The 22,335-nt window shown below is 40.6% G+C and overlaps 2 protein-coding genes across 2 annotated transcripts; both read right to left on the reverse strand.

The window, feature by feature from the left end:
* Positions 1–12,356: 12,356 nt before the first annotated feature.
* On the reverse strand, positions 12,357–15,863 carry LOC129590624 (orexin receptor type 2-like). The gene is made up of 3 exons (XM_055485945.1): positions 15,434–15,863; positions 14,140–14,384; positions 12,357–13,353 (listed from the first exon to the last, which is right to left on the reverse strand). The coding sequence occupies exons 1-3, from the start codon at positions 15,582–15,584 to the stop codon at positions 12,511–12,513; spliced, it is 1,239 nt and encodes a 412-aa protein (XP_055341920.1). The 5' UTR covers positions 15,585–15,863; the 3' UTR covers positions 12,357–12,510.
* A 2,412-nt stretch (positions 15,864–18,275) lies between these two features.
* LOC129590623 (secretory-abundant heat soluble protein 1-like) lies at positions 18,276–21,248 on the reverse strand. Its single transcript, XM_055485944.1, has 5 exons — positions 21,113–21,248; positions 20,243–20,401; positions 19,512–19,684; positions 18,729–18,839; positions 18,276–18,543 (listed from the first exon to the last, which is right to left on the reverse strand). Exons 1-5 carry the CDS (start codon positions 21,135–21,137, stop codon positions 18,484–18,486), a joined length of 528 nt encoding a protein of 175 aa, XP_055341919.1. The 5' UTR covers positions 21,138–21,248; the 3' UTR covers positions 18,276–18,483.
* Positions 21,249–22,335: the final 1,087 nt, after the last annotated feature.

The following is a 22,335-nucleotide window of genomic DNA, read 5'->3' on the forward strand; positions in this document are numbered from 1 at the left end:
GGAGATATCAGCTGACCTATTGTGGCCACTGGGGGGCAATCAGACCTGTGACGGGTTTGTAGCAAAAAAATAGGGCCTCATGGGTAATGTCACCACGGCCGGCATTGCACAATCAAGAATTGAAAAACAACCAAAATCACCAATAGCATCAAGTTTGTCCGTTCCCGGTAAAGTTCCTAAAACCGATTGTAGCATTTTTGTACTGCACTGAGAGCTACGTGGGCGCTGTTTTTTTTTAACTACTAGCAAACCCCCTTAGTTCCCAAAATTTGTGTTACATAGACTGTCATAGAGTACCTCGTATATTATCTATACGGCTGCCGTTCTTTTATCGAGTTATATGCCCAGGTGTGCACTCGCAACCGCAAATCTTTGGTAGACCTGCCCGCATACTATTAGAATAAATACGGTAACCCAGTTTTCCATGCATCTGATCAGCGTGAGACTGTAAATAAGAATTATCGTCTTGTCTCCGGGATACCCGGTTCGCCAGGTAGCACTTTTTTGAAGTGTGTTGTGCAGACCCGAGACGTGACGGGGACAGTATGTTTAAGTAGAGTTATCGCGCAATGTTTGACGTTAATTGGTACGTCCGGAGTACGTAGACTACGTAAAATTACAACGAAATTGTTACAATTAAAACGCATCCGTCCTGGCTCCGTATTTTGACGGTGCTCGGCACATCTAATCCATGAATGCCTTATTACGAAATCGAACCGGGATAGTCGCTTAAAAAAAATTGTTTCGTCGGATTCGTCTGTTAATAAAAAAAGTGGGCTCGGTAGAGTATATGTGGAGATTTGTGCTTAAGGAAAGTGGTAACCGTATAGCATACTTTCAGGCGATCCCAAGAGTTGTAAAATTCTCTATTATTTTGCAGTTGTAAACATAAATACAAATTTATTGTTCAAACTACAATCGCCTGTATCAGGGCTATTGGTTGCAAATGGACGCATACAATATTCACAGACGTGGACGAGGACTTACTTTGCATAAACTTTATCCAGAGCCCACAGGTTTGATTGCCCAACGGAATCAACAGGAAAGGATAGGAAATCATTGTATTAGAAATTATTTCAAAGAGATAAGCATTCCCTTAACAACGATTCTTTCGATAACATTAGATTATAAGTGTTTCTATCCCTGTCGCAAGTCAGCAAAAATCTGTCGTGTTCCCCGAAAATGCTGCCACGAACGCCATCGTGCAAGCTTTGGTTCTTTCGCAACCTTTGTCTCAGTGGATGGTGCCGGTGGGATGCTGCTTGATAACGCACGGTCCGCATTTTGCACCAGTTTGCCGTCCGTTTTGAGCACCTACTCAATCTCTTTCTTCAATGCACCCAGTTTCCGATGTTCAGCGTTTACAATGTTCAAGTCTGACACTGTATGATTTCATAAACTGTCAATTTACAACAAAGTCGAGAAACGGTAAAGTGTTTGACGGCAGTCTGCTATGCAACGGTTAAAGCCAACGGTTAAGGTTATTATGAATGGCATTTTGGGCATTTTTGGCTTCCGTAAATGCTTCCCAGCAAACAATACCACAGAGAATCCAGTTCGTGGAAAGGTCATGCCCGAAGCATGGACTTGTAATCACTTGTAATGTCCGTCATTGACCGCTGTGGTTCGGTTACAAACCCTTACCTAAAGAAATCGGCTGGTAATCTCGAACAATGCCAGAGGCGATTCCATATAACAATACGACTCGGCAACAACGTCTTGAACTCCGAGGACACACTGAAGGATTAAGTGGGATAACCGGCACGTGCGCTGTTTGAAAAAGCGCTTGCGTTCCTTTATAAACCGGTGTTTCGCATTATCCCTTTGAGGGAAACTATCGCACTGTACTTCCGTTTAACAGCCGAAATACGAAAACTTTGGGCTGCTGTACTTGAGTCTGTTTCAGGCAACACCAGATTGCCCAGCGCATGAGGGACCATCCATGCCCCGTGTGGAACGAAATTACCCAGAAACCTATCGTCTACACCTCCCCGAAATTCTTCACCGCAGCACTGAAAACTGTGGAATGGGAAAAGCTGTTGTCACTTCAGAAAATGGGGAGAAAGTTCGTTTAGTTGATTTTTTATTAGTCTAATTCATTTCGTCTGTTTACAGGTACCACGGTTGCGATTCAGTTAATATCACACTTAAAGATTACGTGCGAAAGTGTTCTTTCTTACCTTTTTTCCACGGTTTTATTTCAAATTTTTGAAAATTTGTGATTTAACAATAATTAATGTGTGTGGGTGTATGCATCAACGCCAGCGCGATCGCCTCCCTACCTTTTTCCAAAAATTAATAAAATTAACGTATCGCAACCGTACAGAGCACTGGTTTTTGTGCTGCTTTCTTTTGCATGGTGCCATAAAATAATTTCATGTTTTTATTCTATAACCGCTTATTTCCTGTTGTGTTCTATCCATGTTGTTCTGCTGTCTGAAGCCTAGAGGGGGCAACCGCTCCGTTGCAAGGACAATAAACTTCGTTATTATTATTATTGCAAATTACTATCGCATGGTTATATAACTCCGAACAGCAACACGCACTGACACGGGTATATTACCATTTTTTCTGGTGGCGCTGAATGGCGCCAGCTGTAAGAGTGTGGGAAGATCACGGCCCAAATGCAGTTCTTTTACCAATACGAGGACTTCTGTCCAGATCCTGTCGGCACGTGGATGGTCAACGCCGTATTTTTATTTAATCACAGACGAAGCCAGACCACCGATCTGGTTGGCCAGTGTCAAAACGCCGGCAGAATTTCCTGCCGGCAGAATTTTTGTCTGGTCAAAACGCCGGCCAAATTTCCGGTGGTCAAAACGCCGGCAGAATTTTTTTAACATTTTGAACTCAAGTATAGTCAAATTAAAATAATAAAGAAATATTACCTGACACACAGTGTATGTACGAATATTATTACACACACTTAAATAAGTGCAATATCTTTATCGGCTGTCACATTATTTGGCACGTTTTTGGTGTTGCATTGACAGCTTGCATAGAAAGCTCGGAAGAGAACAAAAAGGACATACAGGGTAACCAAAGGGAAGAGACAATCAAGGTTTTAAAAAAATGCCACTGCGGCAATGACACCGAAATGTGAGCTAGTCTGGTCCCTTGTGAATCGTATCGTATCGTATCGTATCGTATTGTTTCGAGTCGTTTTTGAATCGTTTTGAATCCTAGATGAGTTAGAACTTCTGAGTCTATACTGGCACAGCTGACTCCCGTGAGGGAATTTCCACGCGCAGACGCAAAAAAACAGCGTTCGTCGATGCATTTAACGGCAGAAAATTATTGGTCGCGCATCGCAACCGCCGCTGCGATTTGATACTAAGAAGTGATAGCTTTTCTTGTTGTTTTGCTAGTAGCCTAATTATGATTCACTGAATACAGTGTATCTGTACATTTAATGTGTTGACCCTTTCCGTAACTCCGTAAAACAAATACAAGTAAATTCGGTAAACAAATTTACGCACAAGAGAATTCTGTTTCTACACGCTGTCAATGCCAAAGTACTAAATCGTGCCGCTAAAGATACTTACCTATGTGATTGTAAGTACAGAATCCACAATTCTTTGTTATACACGTACATCGCATGGCAAGTATACCTCGAGGCAGGTAATATTATTTTGTATTTGTAATTTTGGCTGTCAGTTGAAAATGTTAAAAAAATTCTGCCGGCGTTTTGACCACCGGAAATTCGGCCGGCATTTTGACCAGACAAAAATTCTGCCGGCGTTTTGACACTGGCCATCTGGTGGGTTTCACCCCTTGAATTCTTAACAGAAAAAATTTGGTGGCATCTTTAACACACTGAATACAAGGAGACTAATTTAGTAGACGTCAATGTGGCATACAAGTATAGCTTATTTTGTAACAAGAGTCCAAAGCAGGCTCACATTTCTAGAGCAGTTACGACCGACTACATTATTGAAGCATTGCGTGTTTAACCGCATTATTCGGGCACTTTTTATCATACATGCCTCGTGGCATATAATAATGCAATGTTGCATTTAGCCGAGTTTAAAAATCTCTTCAGAGCTGTAGTATTATTTTTACTTTTGTGCACACAAACACATGAATTCAAAATATTTGCACAATCGTAACTGATAAAACAACCACAATTATCTCCGTTGACATCTAATTTGGATCTGGCAGGGTATGTGAAACAGCGGCGGCCTTTGCCTTCTTTAAGCTTAACAAGGTGCGCCGGTTCAGGAAACCGGAAGCTCTGCTTTCTCTGATCACCTTTGCATCGGAAATTTTGTTTCCCACTATTCGAGCAGAAAATGCAATCATACTTGTAGCTGTGCACTACGGTGTCCGTTCATTTCGGAAACCATTCATGTCGGAGACCATTCATTTCGGAAATCGTGCATTTTGGAAACATTTTCTTCGGCTTTCTTATGCTTTTTTATGTTATTATTCAAATGACTCTTAGGTTTCTCAGGTTTTCTTAAGTTCTTAATTAGGCTTCTTAATTAGGGTTCTTAGTGAGGTGATTTTCTTAATGCGGTGGTATTATTCAAATGTTTTAGGCATCTTAGGTTTTCTTTAGTTTTTAATTAGGTTTCTTAATTAAAAGGCTTTCATAGGTTTCTTAGTTTTTCTTATGTTATTCTATATACTCTTTATTCACCTGTGGTACATCGTATTGTTACATAATCAAAAAACTTCACAATTTTACAACATTAAAACTTCGTTTAACTTTTCTGCTCCTTCCATGCATTGTTCCCAAAACTGAGGCCGCGTTCCCCCGCTGTATGTTATTCTTGCTTTTTTATTAACTTTCTTAGGTTATCTTATATTTTTATGTTTTCTTACGCGATTCTCATCTTTTCTTTCGCTTTCTTTCTGGTTTCGAAATTTTTGGTTTCCGAAACGAATGGTTTCCGAAATGAATGGTTTTTGAAATGAACGATTGCCGAAATGATAGGGTGCCTGCACTGCACAGTATACGGCTTTCACATCATCCTACAACCAGCCGGATACTTACTCCCTACTTTAAAGGTCTTCTTGTCACAGCCTCCAGGAAATCTAATTTAATTTTGCTTTACATCCGCTCTGCCTTTATTATCAATTTCTTGAAGCGCACAAGAAAGGCGGCTCGTTAAGAGTCGCTTCGATGCCTATGAATGGTAAAAGCTAAGCATTCTTCGAATAATCTTTAAAACTGGCAGCATCTCGTGCCGCTCGATGCTATGCAAAAGTATCTAGAGTACAGAGGGAATAGTTATTGTGGCAGTCCTGTTACTTCCATAACATTATAGACACCCTATTTGCTTAGACAGGCATGTAGAAACTTATGCATATCACATAACTGAAGCCTGCTCGTAGAGTATAATACAGACTACAGATAAGTTTTGAAAACGTAATACGGTAAAGCTCGTGGTGTGATGGCGGCAAATTCTACGCACAATTTCTTGTTCGGTTTCGGTAATTCAACTTATCCACCTGTGCAGTCCGGTAACAGCAGTACGGGAAGTTTTTCCCTTGCCGGATTGATGACTATTGTGGCATCCCTCGCTGCTTTTTTCGTTAACTGTGGAGTTATTGTGGTTATGGCCAAAAGTCGATATCAACGCGTTCCTTTTGATGCGTACATCATCCTACTGCTCTCCAGTAATGCTCTCTACGTGGCCGTCGAAGGGCCATTGAAAATCGTAACCCTGCCGTACTCATACTGGCCGATCGGATATTCGGCGTGCACTTTGCATATCTATTTCATTAATGTTGTCGGTGCCATTATTGTCCAGACTCATCTTCTGATAAGTCTGACGCGTGTCTGGGCGTTTTTTTGGCCTACATCTTTCCGTGAGCGCCACACCTTAACATGTGCTTTATCTATCTGCGTGGCAACCGTTATTTACGTTCATATAATATTACTGCCAGGATTGATCTTGGAGGCTATGTATTACCGAATCCCCGCGAAAAAAGGCTGTTGGTTGGACACCCGATCACAAGTTATCTGGTCCACGATCAAATCCATCGTACTTTTTACGATACCCAAGGTTTTCATTCTCGTCTGTTACCCTTTTCTGCTGTGGAAGATTGTGAAAGAACGAGTCAAATTACGACCCGTAATGCCATCCGGTGATAATGCGATTCCGAGAAAAGAACTGTCTGTTCAAGAAAATTCACTACACAGACATGCTCACCAGAGGAAAGGCCGGTCGCGACCGTTCTTAGCGGTGACTTTACTCACGCTGTCTGTCGTCATTTGCTGGATTCCGTCTCTCTTCTACTACAACATGGCGATGGTCATTTCGGCAGAAATAATGGAAACATTCCATACGGTAGCTGACATTCTATTTGCGCTGCAGCCATTACTGGATGCGATAATTTTTTGCCTGAGTTTTCGGGACCTTGGTGAGAAACTTTTGTTGTTACAAAAAATGTGGAAGTGCTGATCGAAGACTTGCCCGGACTGATTCGCTTGAGACAACTTCGGGTAGGTAGGTACAGCTTAGGACAAAAAAGACGCATAACCCCACACCCAGATATCCGTACGCATGTGGCAAGTGCACTTGTACGACAACCGGATATTTTAGCTGAGCCGTACAGCGCACTGCGCTGCATGCGTTCGGAATGCTGTGGGTGGGATTCTGCGTCTTTTTTGTCCTAGGCTGTAAGTATAAGAATAAGCAAGTATAAGAAAGGCAGTGTACGAAAGAAAGTATAAGTACTGAATTCCGTAACATAATGAATGGCTGGAAAGTAACGATCGATCATCATCGAATAACGCTTCTTACGTAATTGCACAAAGCAACACTATTCCCAGATTAAAGCGTGCAAAAGGGCATTTTTTTAGTTAACTGTATACAAGGAATAATTTTTTGTATGATAATGCTCCTAGTGAAAAATCAGAATGTTTTGAATTTACATCCGGTGACGGGGCCCTGGTCAGTTAAACAATTTCTGGAATGCCTAATGCCAGTACCCAAGAATAAAATGTCATGGAGGAGACCTGTAAAGAATTGTTACACCTAAAAGATTTTATTTTGCGTTTCAGGTTACCTCGCTTCACCTTGGTGCTGAAAATCCGCGGCATTAGTACCACTAACAAGATCGCTTTCTACAACAACCTTGCTTATGGCATGGCTCTGGATAAATCTGGCGCAAGCAAATCTGCAATTTCCGAACTCGCGTAACGAGCACAAGCAAATTGTTTAACGCTTATGTACCTACGGAGCCTTTTTCACTATCCGAAGGAGTCATATATATGCTGCTGATGTTAATGGAAGCATCAAGTTTTTGCCTATCACAAAATAAGTACGTGTCTGGCTCTGACTTAATAGATTGGATTGTTTGATTTAACACCATTCACTGATGTTTGGCAATTGGCTGTGCTAACTTCTCTACACTATTATCGAAAGCGTTTCACGGTAAAAATTTTTTCAGAGTTAGTCTTTTTTCCGTCTTGAACTGAGTCCTGTTGTCTTATTTTCTGCTCTTGCCCCTAGCCCACCTTAATTTGCTCGCTGTGTGTAACCGCTAATACCGTAATCCATGAACCGTCGAGATGACCTTGCGTTATGTTGTGCCATGCTGTCTGCTTGATTTACTGTATCAGGCAGCCGCTTACGGTGATTTCAGCGTCATGGATGGAAATGATCGCGTCATTCCATTGCGCAATTTCTATGGGTTCTTTCTTGGACAGTAAACTCTTTCTTTTGAAAGAAACGTGTTCCTCATCTACGATCAACATCTAACTCTAGATTAATCTGCAATTCTTAATTTTCTAGGGATGCGTTAACGGTTATGACAAGGGCGCCGTAAATGTTGGTCAGTTTCTGGTTAGCATCGCTGCAGATCATGCCAGCCTTTCTCCCACAAACAGGCGGTAATAGCGGACAGACTAATTAATTATGAAGTATCTGTACGAGTACAGTAGGTTAACCACCCGTTACTCACGTACTAGAACCACATGCATTTAAACCGACTGTCGTTGCAAGTGTTGTGATCGTTCACTTCCTCCAGTGCAAGTCACCGGTTTCAGGAATAAACAGGAATTCTATCGGCAATCTATCGCTACCCGAAAGCCAAACCGAAACGTCCGTCGCCGATCAGGCGATTACAGTACATAAGCTCACGTCATCCTACTGTGAGGAGGAGCGGCCTCCCCGTAAACCCGCAGTCAGGTAGCTATTAAGTTATTTTGCTGTTTTTTGCTAGTGATTTCTCCATCTACCAGATCTTCGATCTGGTAGATTCTGCAGTTGCTAGCGATCGTCGTCTGAGTGATTTGCTGTCCTTTTGGCCCCGCAGCATTTTGCTGCGGGAGCTTCTGTAGTGTACTGTATTGTGGGTCGATAAAGTGTGCAGTTGTTTGTCGAGTGTTTCGTATATCTACGTAGCAGGCAGGCTCGCAGCATACAACGCTGCCCACTCAGCAGGATCAATCCCGTATTGGTCTCTGCCCGTGGATTCTTCCTAGATCCACCATCATACTACCATCACGCCGGCAATATGCTGGATTCTTAACATGAGTTATGTCAAACTAATTTGCTAAATGAATACAACAACGTTCTTCGCCATCGTCTGGAAGACTGGTGGTACTGGCGTACGTCTACATTGAATCCTGTCCACATATCGTCATTACGGGAAGGGATATCCAGACTGGTACGTAGGGCGATTCGAGAAACCCGGATCCAACAGTGGATCCGGGTGCGCAACTCTGGTTCCGTGTCCATTGTTTTTCGTCGGGCGATTCGACAACCCATTGGGGCGATTCAGCAAACCTTATTTTTAACAAATAGTTAACAACCTTAACATCATTTGTCATCATTTCATTTATCTTATTTGCGTGTAATAAGAAGTCTTCAAAATGGACGAAGATCTTATATTTACAACAACTAAGCGTAATTAGATGGCGATTATTTATCGAGGTTATTATCACACCCGCAAAGTTAACTCAAGGATGAGCAACAGTTACCTATACGAAGGGTTAATACAACAGCACCGGCACGGTATCGATATTTCTACGCTTAATGGTCGCAGGCAAACGTACTTGGATGTCACAACAAACATCTTTCTTGCCACTTTCCAGCTGAAGGACGGCAATATTTTCAACCGTTTTTATGAAGTCATATTATTTCTCAGTTGTTATATAGTTTTTGCAGTTGTTATGAGGAAGGCTGATCGAGTAACTCATAACTTAACTGTAACAGTGTAACGAGGGAGAAACATTTAAAGTAAAATAATGGTTTGCTGAAACGCCCGTGTTCCACCGTTTGTCGAATCGCCCTGCCACTTGCGTAAAATGTATAGACTAAAAATACAATAAGCTTTTGTGAAGTTTAAGCCGTTGCGTACTATTGTTGTCGAATCGCCCTGTGAACCATCCAGACTACGTCTTAAAGACGACCGGTGCAACTTCAATAAGCCCGCCATCACGGCAGATTATCATCTACTTCCTTATCATGACACCCACTTATTACTAAAACAAAATTAACAGCCTTATGTTTTAAACATTACTGTGACTTCTGAGTAAATTCAGCATTGAAAGTCTTGCAGCCCAAGCTAAGCAATACGCTTGCGGTACTTAAACCATAACGCTGGAGGTACTCACGATGCAATAAAATGTATTAATCTATTAACTTAATGTCTTAATATCACAATCCGTTAACGGTTTTTACAGTAGATCAGTCTTATTTACTTTACGTTCGGCATCCTTGTGTTAGCGTGACCTTATCGTTTCTTGATCTTTTTTTGTGCCGAGACCCGCATCTTCTGTCTGATATTGTCTAAAGTCTACGCGTAGTGGTCCATATACATACATACAAGTATCGGTGGCGCTAGCGCGCCACCAGCTGTGTTTTAGGTATGTAAACATGGTTTTGGACGTCCAATCCAGGTGCGCGGGGCCGGCCTGGATTTCGAGGTATTTAGAAACATTTAGAAACGTTTAGAAATATTTGTGGTATTTAGAAATAGACATACATTTAATGGTTTTGATCAGTAAGATATCCAGGTATTTAAATACTTTGAACGCCTGATTTCGAAATTCTGAATCGCAAAAAACTGGAGGTAAAATGTATTTTTAAACATGTATTTCAATATTTAGATACTGAGACAGTAAGATAATGTGATATGTATTCAGATACTTTAGTATTTGAGAACATGGAATTTAAAGCTGTGGACCGACCAGAAATATTTAAAAATATGCACTGAACAATAGAGGGGCGTAAACTAATTCGTGTTATTATAGTTAGCAGCATTATTGTCTATGTTGCTAACTTGCAAACCTGTATGTTTTGATTCATCCTAGATGTTTCTAGAAATTTCTGAAAACTTAAGGGCTAAAGCACTGAAAACCTAAAAACGTTTTTAAAACGTTCTGGAAGACCAAAAATGTTTTTCAAAGTGCAGGTGACCACCTTTTATGGACGCTAGGTTTTTTAAAAATATGAACGGTTCTGAAATGTGAACCTTGAATTAGGAGATAATTTCGCGAAAAAAAGAACGTAGGAGTATACGAATCTATAGATAGGCGGTTCATTGTAAGGACAATAAACCTGCATTTGACACATGGTAGAGAGTATTATCCGCCATTTCAGACAAGGTCATTGCCAACAAGTACACCAGATATGTAATTTTGTTCCCATTGCCTACGAGACATTTGGGACGTTTTGTGAGGGCACCGTGGTTTCGTTAAAAGAGATTGGCAAGAAACTGTTTATGAGAGTCCCTCTCTTGTTTTTTTGTTTCGACGTTTAAGTTTGGAAATAATGCGTGGTAGCGCTATGAGTGTTTTGTGTACAGTCCCATCCCTTGTTAACTAGGACAAATTCTTCGTTTAATTTACTGAGTGCCAGTGAGTGGTGCTCGCTGATATGAATATTGCGAAAATTTTATTACACCAGAGTGTTCTATAAAGTGTTGTATCCTTATAGTCTATAGACGCATAATAAGATCATGTTGTTCGTTTTTATAGAATATCGTTTCATCTCGTTACAGCCGCTGGCATGAAGGTAGAGGTCCAATAATCATCAAGGCTACTGAATTTGTTTCTTTCTGCTTAATTTGAGAATTTTTAACAATGCCCACCGGAGACGGTTTGAGATTGTCCAGAACCTATTGTACAGTCTACAAGCATCACATACAGATACGTACATCGTGAGAAATAAGTCACCAAAAAATAAGTACAAAACCGTTATCTCCATGTCATATGAAAAAACATTTAAGAAAACACCGACTCACCGACGTGTGGTTCGAGAAAATGCTCTCTAAAGGAAAACCTCTCACAGACTGGTATCTGCAGTGACTCTCCGTTTTGTAGTACTGTACCGTCCCGGCGCGCAGGTTCCCGTTGGGTTCAGTGTAAGCCAAAAACAAGCGGATTTGGTTGAACGGCAAGGAACCGGTGTCCACCGGGTCTAACTTATCAGCGTCATCACAGGGCGACGTTACGTAATACGACTGGTACATTTCTGCATGCTACCGGTCCGCAGCCGCGCCACGCTACCGGCACACTGCCATCGGCTTCCGCCTTGGAAAAGTAAAAATACCAAGTACTCAACACTCAAGTAGTGCTAGCTGACCAAAAGTTTAGGCGCAAAGGTCATAGGATAACCTTATTCAGCGCAACCTAGGATCGGCAAAAGTCTCCACTTTTCTGAGGCGAGAGAGGTGCCTGTCAATAACATATTGCCTTCTGTAAAAACTTGGGTGGCGTGGTTATGTATAAAACTTTCGTTGTACCACAGCTGACTAAAAACACAGCCTTCTGTTAATATTGATCTGGTTATCTTCCGATCATACACAGTACTCCGAAATTTCGATGAAGACAGCTTTGACAGGCGATGTGGAACCGTGCGGTGCTCAAGTCAAAACTTACGTGCGAAATTCGCTCGAGATCCATAATAAATAAATATACGAATAACCAAAATAGGAGTCATTCATGGCGAGAGCGCTTAATTATATCCAGCAACTATAGGGAAAAACGGTTCTTTCTACTACACTGCACAAAGCTTGTACTACGCTACGCAAACCGAGTACCGAGTACGTACTCGGTTTGTTGGCTAAACGAAAATGTTTATGGTCGTACATTTGAAAGTGCATGCCTTCTCGTACTTTGTACAAAGCCTGTTTGCTTAATTTTCAGCTCTTCGTCTTCCTTATGCGTTCGCAAATTTATATCATGTACGCTGATATATGTTGTGATTCTTGGAACTGAGGGGCTCGTAAACTAACAAGACGCAGTTTTTTATCCAAATAAATTTCATTCTCGATATTCACAGAATTGATGCCAACAAAAAAAGGTATATTTGAATCTAAGACTAGAATATCAATGTATGCAAACATAAATCACAAAAACGGTCTGCCACGCTGCAAAAAGATAAGGACACGTATACAGAGTAATCTGAAAGATTTATAGTATGCTTCAGGAATAGAAAATACAAAAATATTGTAAGGAAACAGCAAAAAATATTAAAGAGCGGATATCGTTCCGTAAGCAGAGGATGCATTTACAATGCACTGATTGTAAACTAGGCAAGAGCGTAATCATATCATGGGCCGGCGCACCCAGCGCTGTTTAATCGCCTGGCAGGTCAGCATATCATAGGCGCAGCGGCGAAATTTCCGGGAGAACACCGTATAGATCAGTGGGTTCAGTGCACTGTTGAGATTAATCAACCAGTCACTGACCGGCATCAACACATCCCCAATCCAGTCCTCATACCCGTGGAAATAGAAAACCGCCTTGCGGACATGCAACGGCAGCCAGCACAACACGAACACCGCCACCACCGTCATCAGGATGCGCACCACCTTCCGCCGGCTGTGGATGACACAGCTCTGCCGGCGCCGGTCCTCCTCCTCCACATCCTCCACCACCGGGACCGCGGCCGCCGCGGCGAACCCTCCGTTGATCGCTTCGCGTTCCGGTGTGCGGACGGGCGAGGAGGGATGCGAGGAGACAGAGGTATAGCTGCGTAGGGACACCGTATGGCGGAACGAGTCGTTGACGCCTAGATCGGGTTTGCTGGAGCTCCACAGGCGCCGGCTGATGGCGACGTAGCAGACCGTCATCAGGGTCGCTGGGACGGCGTACCACAGGGCGAAGGTGATGAAGTCGTACGTGGTCCAGTTAATGTAGGTGAAGAAGAGGGAAGTGGTGTTGTAGTTGCGCGAGCATATGGTCTGGTTGATGATTACCGGGACGCCGTTGATGTATTCTACGTAAAAGTTAGGGAAAGCTTCGTAGCCGAGAATGTTGGGTAGGCTGACGATACAGCTGATCAGCCAGCCGAGGATGACCATGATTTTTAAAGAGGTCCGTGACATGAGGAAGGTGCGACTGCTGAACGGGTGGACGATGGCCAAAAAGCGCTCCAGGGCGATCAACTGCAAAGAAACACCAGTTACAGTAGTTACCGTATAACAATGTACGACTAAAAAGTGGAATTCGGTCAGTCGGTCTACGGTTCAAAATTTTTACTTATTGAAATCAACAAATTAGCCGGAGTCCAGTGTGCATAAATCCGTAGCTCTGGGCTCAAACAGAGTAATTCGTATCCGGTAAAACGAAGCTTAATGGATTTCTAGTTGCACTTGTACTATAGCATAGCATCAGTGCATGTACCCGGTCACCATTTCCAGTAATAAAGCTGGAATGCGTAACGAAGCAAAAGCAAATGGAAAAAAGTTCAACAATAAAACATCCTGATGACGCTTCTTCTAGCCGTGATATGCAGCGTAAACCATTTCACGCGATCGCGTCTCGTGAAAACAAAACAATTAAAACTGCTGGAAGTATGAAAGATTAATTGTACAGCTGACGTTTACACGGCGACAAACCACATGAATATTCTGTGCTAAAGTCTAAATATAGACCGGAATTCCCTAGTAAACAGTAGCGGGTGCACTGGGTTCAACAAGTTATTTCTTATTTAGAACGCCATCCTATCATTCCCACGTACAGGAATAAATAATTAATATGTCTTTGATATACTCGTACTATGTTGTTAGATCGTTAATATTACACTACTATTAAAATCAGGATGCGGCATTTAGTATTCACGTGGCTAAAGCATGATATTTCAAATGCGCGAAACTAGCTGAACTACAAAAGCTGGCATCTATCACCGACGCGACATTATTTTATTGTTGACACCATGCACGGACACTCACCATCAGAACATTAATGGATGACATGTACGCCACGTTGCGAACGAATCCGTACGCTTTGCATAATCCCTGCCCGACGGGACCGAATCCGAATATCCAGTCTTCTAGGCCGATAAGGAGGATATAGTGTTGACCGGTGCAGAAGAGCGCCACGGAGAGATCGGCGATGGCCAGTTGGGCTAGCAGGAAATTGGTGATGCCGCGCATCTTGGGATGGGTGGATACAACGGCCAATACCAAGGCGTTGCCTGAACGTAATAAATGATTTACGTATGTTATTACTTAGCAAGGCGCGCCTATATATGTGCATTGTACGAGTACATATAAATAAATGAATAGTAAAAGCATAAAGATAAATGTGACAGAAACGTGATCTAATGTGGCACGCAATAAATTTCTAAAAAATCGGTACAAAATAGATTAATTTGTATCAGGTTCGTTATGGATTTCGGAGAACGCTATATCTGCGGCCATAGTGAGAAATTATAATCGTTCCGTAAACTAAGTATGTACATCTTTCATAGACATTCGGCGGGTCTAAATTCAGAAAATTCTCTTTTTTGGCAGAAAGGTAAATTACTACCGTAGTAAACTTGAAAACATTTTCTGTGAATTAGTACTCTGTAAATATATGTACTCTGTAAATTCCCGGAAAATGTCCGTACAGTATTGTAATATGTAGTGATTTATCTTGTTTAGCCATAAGTTTTTTGTTTAGTAGTGATGTTAACCATCACCGAAAGAACTGCCTTTCAGCTTTAAGGTACAGTACGAAAGAAATCATTCTAGCTTTTTCCTAGAGTGAAGATTTTTCTAAATTTAGAGGCGCGGCATCTAGCCGTACGAGTAGTAAATATTACTAAATAATGAAAGATACGTGCTTGCACAAACTGCTGGAAATTTTTTTAATATCATATCCTAACAGACAAAAAAATTCGATTAAATGTTGCCGATAGCACGTGCACGGCCCAAAATCGTTGGTCGAAACTGCAAATACCGTAAAGGACATTGTAGCTGTAGTCATATGCATATAGTAGGCAACCATTCGATAAAGTTTTACGATTTTTAAAAGTACGAGTTGGTAATTGATTAAAGTTAATCATAAATTATGTATGAGTATTGAAAATCCCGGTTTATTTCACAGAAAGCGGTAAATAACAGCTTTATTTTTACATATGCTGTTTACATATATAAGCGCACGTTCTTATCAGTTATACTTTAAGGACAATTACTCAAGGAAGATTTTTTAGTTGACTATCTTTTATAATCTCATGATAAAAAAATTGGTTTTACTTACCAAAAATGCACGCAGTATGGACAATAACATACGCCGTAATGATTAGCCATTTTGGCGGGTAAATGGTAGGATGCGACTGAGCGCCGTTCAGTCCATCGGTGCTGTTGAGAAACTCCCAGATGCTGGAATTATCCATCTCTTCATCCATCATCAACGGGCAATTAAATAACGGTTAAATCAATATCTTCCCGAGTTAAATCGCGCTCCAATAAAGAAAGCATCCAGTCCGTAGACACTGAAACGACTCCGACCCGTCAAAAAGCACCAAACTGCCGCAGGCTCGCTGGTCGATTCAAGAGGTTCACGTGAGTCAAGCGACAGATCTCCATTCTTCACACACCGATGCCTTATATACAGAGTACACGCACAATTACACAGCCCAGCGCTGATTACTGAAACAACACACCGCTGGTAACAGATTGAGGTCACATTGCCCTTTACACAAACGGATATATACCGGAGTCCCGACTTTCGGCGTAGCCGGCAGCGCTGAGCCCGCGTTGTATTATTAGAAAAAGCGATTAGTCCTGCAATTTGGTCAGGTCCCTATCAAATAGCCGATGTGGCGTTATTTATATTGTGTCGGGCCGTTTATATATAACAATCTGGAAATGATGTGCTGGCCTTTATGAAGAAATAATGAGACTGCTTGCGTATGTTTGGGGATGACGACGGTGGCCGGTATGTGATATTGAAAAGATAGGATATTTAAGGCATCATACGTGGGTGGATAAATTTCCGCTTGCTGGATCTGATTGCTGAGACAGCACCGATCCCGAGCTATCTGCTAAGAAGTTAGGGGATTGTACTCGGGATGGTTAGCGGTGGCAGGGGATTCTGATCGCTGCTCTATGGGGAACATTTCCTACTTTTTGTTTTAGTATAAATAAAATGGCCGGCAGTGAGTTACAGGACAACGCCGTCATCTGTCATGAGGAACTCATGGTAATACAATGCGCCGCTCGTTAAGTGACGTCACTGTTTGCGTAGGATAATTGGGATTTGGGAATAATTTGTCAGGAGATAATTACTCTTTATTGCAGTGATAGGGATGTCGTGCATTTAGATTATCCTTCTCGTAGGTTTTGCCGGAGGTCACGTTTCTCTAAAATTGTACCAGATAAACTAGACGATACGCTAGCTGTAAATGCTGTACTTGGGTTCAAATATTTTAAACAGCTCTTACGCTATATTATAGAAATAATCAGCAGCAAAATTAATGAAGTCACGCAAAAGTAGATTTGATATTCCAACAGTTCGGGTGCTAAACGTTTCTTAAAGAAAAAAGATAGAGAGAAAAAGCTCTTAGAGATTTAAAGGCGGAATATTTTTTTCAGTTGTCTAAGCCATTTTGTAACGTGCGTTGCCACGGCAACAGCGGATGCTTCCACGTTCGAGAAAGAAATCGGTACAATAATTTCTACAGGAAACTGAAACTTTTATTATGCAACAGTCACCAGTGGTTATTTTGAAAAACCATTCCTTATTCTCTCGAATGATGTTTCACGTCTTTTGGACACGAGTCATCTGAAATGGCTGATGAAAGCCAATTTTAAATAAAGTCCGGTAAATATGCAACCACCGCAAGCGGCTGCCGGGTTCATGATATGACCGTTTATAATCACCATTTGCTAAAGGTCATATATAATAGCTTCACTTCATATATAACAGTTTTTCAAGTACGATCTATAAAATCCAACTGTTTGGTATAATTTTTTCTTAGTGTGGAAACGGATTGTGGGCGCAACATCCGGTTGAGCAGATTTGGATAAGATAAATCCGATAGGATTGGGCACATGTTAGTTCCCTGAACGTCCCGTTACTCCGTTAGGGATTGTTCTTCTTTAATGTTCTCACGTAAATGCACGTAATTATTTACGCAGATAATTTCTACCTGTCACTATGAAATACTTTAACTGGATTTAACTTTCCTTGGCCGTCTTCGTATGATTTTTAAATTTCTTAATTTTGTAAATTTGTATCAGTTCATTTTGAAATTTCAGAAAACCACCACGACTTTGTTCTGATGTGAAAACTTTGGTTTCATATGCACTCACTGTGAGCCACAAAAAGAAATTCCGAAAGTGGACTTTCAATGCTCCAGCATGCGCTTAATAAATATTAACCTTTTAACATCATTCTATACTCGTAATACTCATACATTTGTCCAACCGGTTGTTGCGTCTGTACTCCGTATTACACCAGTGCACATCTGTACACGCTGCAGAATGGCGAAACGCAACAAGTACGGTATTTTTAAAAGAACTATCAGGAGCGCGCGATCGGCTACAGTTTTAACAAGAAATCCTGATTGTAAAGCCTGAAGGATTTACTAGATCATTTTCCTTCAACCAGAGTATGTACAGTAACGACAGGAAGGAAAACTATACGTGTTTGTAGTGGCAAGACGGAGCACCTCCCCTCTTCGTTCTCACGTATTTACATGTATTTATTATGCAATCGTTCAATTACGTACTTCCACGTCCGAAATTTATGATGCAATTTTAATTTCATCACAGATGTAAAAGTCGACTGGCATCGGTTTTGTATTTCGCTGAATACCTTAACTGCGCTTTTGTCGATAAATCTTGTTAGGATCTACAGAGTAGAATTACTTGCTCTTAGATGGGTTATCGATGACCTTATGTTTACGTCTACAGCACTACTTAAAAAAAAAATAACATTAAGATAAACCTTTATCTGTATTTACAGAGTACATACAGTATCATCGGTGTTGTTGCACGCTGATGCACGCGGTGACATTCAGATTGTGTAAACGGACACGATCCGGCAGTGGTGACCTTACATCATAATAAGAAGGAGCAGAACACTGCTGTTCAAACGCCGCCTTTATTTTTAATATTCCCAGACGAATTTCAGAAAAACCGTCCATTTTAATGTCAAGCAGCGGAGCAAATGTCAAGAAATCTTAGGCCTACTGATATTACCGCGTAAAGGAGTGAATCGTTAACCAGAAGCATTTTCATGCCACAATACGCAGATATAAAAACGGTAGCCAACAAAGCATTGTGCGCGGGTCGGCCGTGGATTTACAAGTGGTTCATCCGGCGGTAGATCCGTTTAGCCCGGATATCTCCGCTGACATACTCCTACGACAAAGTGCAACAATTAGTCAATGCGCACGCCGATCCACCACGTTTCGCCGGGGCGGAACCAATCGCCGGCACAAAAGCGGCTCGACGTCGCTGATTAAATTTAAACATTTACCGGCACATTGCGCCGCACCCCTATGCAGTACTATCGATTCGACACGGTTTTGCTCTGTCCCGCTTACCTTCATGATCTTATCGCCTTGGACGTTGTAGATCTCCTCCAGGACAATGTTCTTGGAGGCCACACGCTGCTGGACCACCAGTTTGTTGCCGGACGTTTCCTTGTAGACAAACTGCAAAAAAAAATTAAGAATGAGAGCGTCTTACCGTACAGTTCGCCAAAGCGCCAGTGGGCGAAATTGTTATATGCACAAATCAACTAATTAGTAAAATAGCAAAATAAATTAATTCAGGGAATATACCAGACTTTTCAACACTCGTACCAGGTATTTTTTTCAAACCGCCTACTCGTACTATTTAAACAAAACCAAATTTTATCAAAATCCTATGAAGATTACACTAATAAGCGGTTATTTCTTATGCAGCGCGTGTACACGATGACGCATGCGCATAATGCACATACAGAGTCTGTACATAAAGTTGTAAGCACTGGATAAGTAAACCAGCAAAACTTTTGACCTTTTCACAAATGTTATGCACATTATCTCCTGTCGTGAATTGATAATTTTATCACTTGAGATTTTATCGTGCACTGAGTAAAGATACGTATGCCAGCTACATAGTTATTGCTAGTGTTAGTTTTCCACTTAATCGACATAATAAGAAATGCTTTATGCGTTGAAAGACAAAAGTAAAACATCGGCTGCGTACTAGCTAAAGTAATTCGGATAGATGAGCGGATATGACACTGAACTACACCCAAATACTGCTAAAGGCAATCGTCAGAATTCCTGGAGTGTACTGAAATAGAAGAACCGGCAATACGACACTGTGTACGTACTGACCTTCACTTCCGGCGCACCCGCTTTGTGCAGGGTCCCTTCTTCGTTCAGCTTGAAGCTGACCTGATATTGATCTTCACCTTGGCCGATCTTCACTTTATGCACGTAGTCGTCATCGCTCTTGCGGACAAAGTCGTGGATAATTTTCTTATTGGTATAGTATGGGAAAGCCTCCTCTGCAAAACAAGTTTATCAAATTCGTAATCAACATATTAATAAACAAATTAATATTAAATTAATAATTAAAACCTAAAAAATAATTTAATAGATTAAATTAATTAAATAGGCAGTAATTTAAAAAAAAATTCTCACCAGAATTTATTACAACAAACTGTTGGTTTTATTATTTATGCACATGTCTAACTGTCTAAGTAATCAAAAATGCTAATTAAAGTAATCATAAATAAAGTAATTATGTAAATAAAATCCGAAATGCCAAAGATTTCTATTACGGATTTATAAATGCACGAAAAGCCTTTTTCATAAACTAAGATCCATAAAAAAACCTCGGGTATAAATTTAATTAGACACATACATAAAACTGTTTTAAAATAATTAGCTAGGATTTCCCGATCAAACGTTTTACGTTTTTCACTGACCATATTATAAGCGACGCACAATATCATAATAATCACACTTAATAGCAAAGAATTACTAATGTACTGTGAAATTCTAAATATTTCTACACAAAAATTTATGCGTGCAACTGTGCCGGGTGGAAAGAGTGATCTTACTTATGGCATCCAGTAACTGGTCGAAATTCTCTTCACTTCCTTGCTCGGATTCCCATTTTCCCAGCCACATATGCGCCACGTTTTCGTCGCTGGAGCCGCCCTGATTCTTCATGTGCGCCCGCCCGACGGCAGCGTGCGCGCCGACAAAGCACACTGCCGCTGAAAACAGATAAATGCGTAAATACTGACTTTGTACATATAATTATTACATAACATTTACCTACCCATTGATTGTTACCTCAACGCTGACATACATATTGAAAATAATACTTAATATTTATTTTTATGCAGGATACGTATCACTACTTTGTAGTATTACTTTTAATAATTGCGCTATAATTATCCAATTTTTAAGCAGAAATTTATGTGAGTACAAACAACACCTCATAACCGGTATCATGGTTCGTTATGCAAAATTATATATAAGTCGGCCTTAATTATCGATTTCTTCACATTGAGGTAGTACACGCAACATATTATCAATGATAATACAGTAATAAGAATTTAATAAAAATAACAGCTCCAACAACAAAAATATTTTAAGAACAAGCTGGATGTCTAAAAATATCTTCAACGCTGAATAATGAACATTATTATTCCTGGAAGACGAATACTGTTAAATAACATATACTCAGTTAATTAGATTTATACTGGTTCAGTAAATTACGAGTAGAATTTCAATAAATGTGTCATTGACCAATGAATTCGCAATATAACAAGTTTTAAAATAAACGCATCGCACATTTTTACTCCATAATTAATTTCTATTTCTATTTCTATTTCGTTCCAGTGAAATTATTAAAAGGCGAATAATAAATGAGTTTGATTCGCCTAAAGCTGGCCTATTAAACACCTCGCTTCTCCCCTTACCAATGACGAAGATTTCACGCAACATTGGGCCGGTGTTAATTGGAAAAGTGAAGAAATAGCCTGTACCAGAAGGTGAAGAAGGCAAAAATGTCAACGAAAGGTGTGCACCGGAGCGAAATGAAACAACAGCCTGAAATAGCCGCCATGAATTATTTGCAGCGATTTATACGCATCAGGTGCAGATGTGCGGAAATTGCCACGCGCACCGTGCAAAGGTCATCGGTAAACAATAATTAATTTTGCATGCGACGTGGAGATTGGCCTGACACCGGGTCCATTAACACCGCACAATGCCGGTGTCAAGCTGACCTTTGACTTGCCGTGAGAAGAAAAAAACTACTACAATTTGCTTGAAGTTGTTCATGTATACGTATTTACTGCCGTTTTAACTTGACGCTTTTATAAGCGTCATGTTATCCATTTATTTTCAGACTATGTTTAATATTATTCTGTAATATCCATATTGCGTTTTCTGTGGTTTTTATTTCTGAGAGAATTTACGTGCGTTGCCGGTAATATATCGCAAATCATAAGCCACGGTAAAACTACATTAACCGTATACGTTGGCAGATGCGAAAAGCTTAGGAAAATCCCAAAAACAACATGTTTGAACCGACAGATACGTATCAAGTTCAAAATAAAAGAGACTAGATCAAGTAAAACAACCTTTCTAACTCTTTAAAACAACCTACACTTCCAAAGCAGCGGCCGCATTTTCCCTCTGAATTTAAATCCTTATACTGTACGCTGTTAGGATGTGCAGTACTGTACATAAGGTTTAAACTTTAAACCGTGCAGATTATTTATTAGAATTTTTATCCTTAATTTCTTTTAGCAGTTTTCAGTGTAATCCGCTGAATTTTTTCTTTTTATGCTTATTACTTATTAGCGAAATTTTTCCTTATTAGCGCCTTTTGTTTATCAGCAGGCATTTGCTGGTCAAATTTAATTTAGCAGTTTTCAGTGCAAGATGCTGTGTTTATTTATGTATTTATTAGCAAATATTGGATGGCAAATTTAATTTAGCAATTTTCACTGTCAGTGCAATCCACTGTATTTATTTATATAATTATTATACTGTAACCAAATATGCTGTCGTTAATCCACAGTATTTATTTATTATTCAATTATTTTTTAGCATTTTATCGTAAATTCAAGTCAGCAGTTTCCGGCAATCGGCTTCAAAGGATTTTCTTTTAATAATTTATTCACCTGCGGACGTC

This window comes from Paramacrobiotus metropolitanus, unplaced genomic scaffold (assembly GCF_019649055.1).
Source record: "Paramacrobiotus metropolitanus isolate TYO unplaced genomic scaffold, Prichtersi_v1.0 Parri_scaffold0000041, whole genome shotgun sequence".
NCBI lineage: Eukaryota > Metazoa > Tardigrada > Eutardigrada > Parachela > Macrobiotidae > Paramacrobiotus > Paramacrobiotus metropolitanus.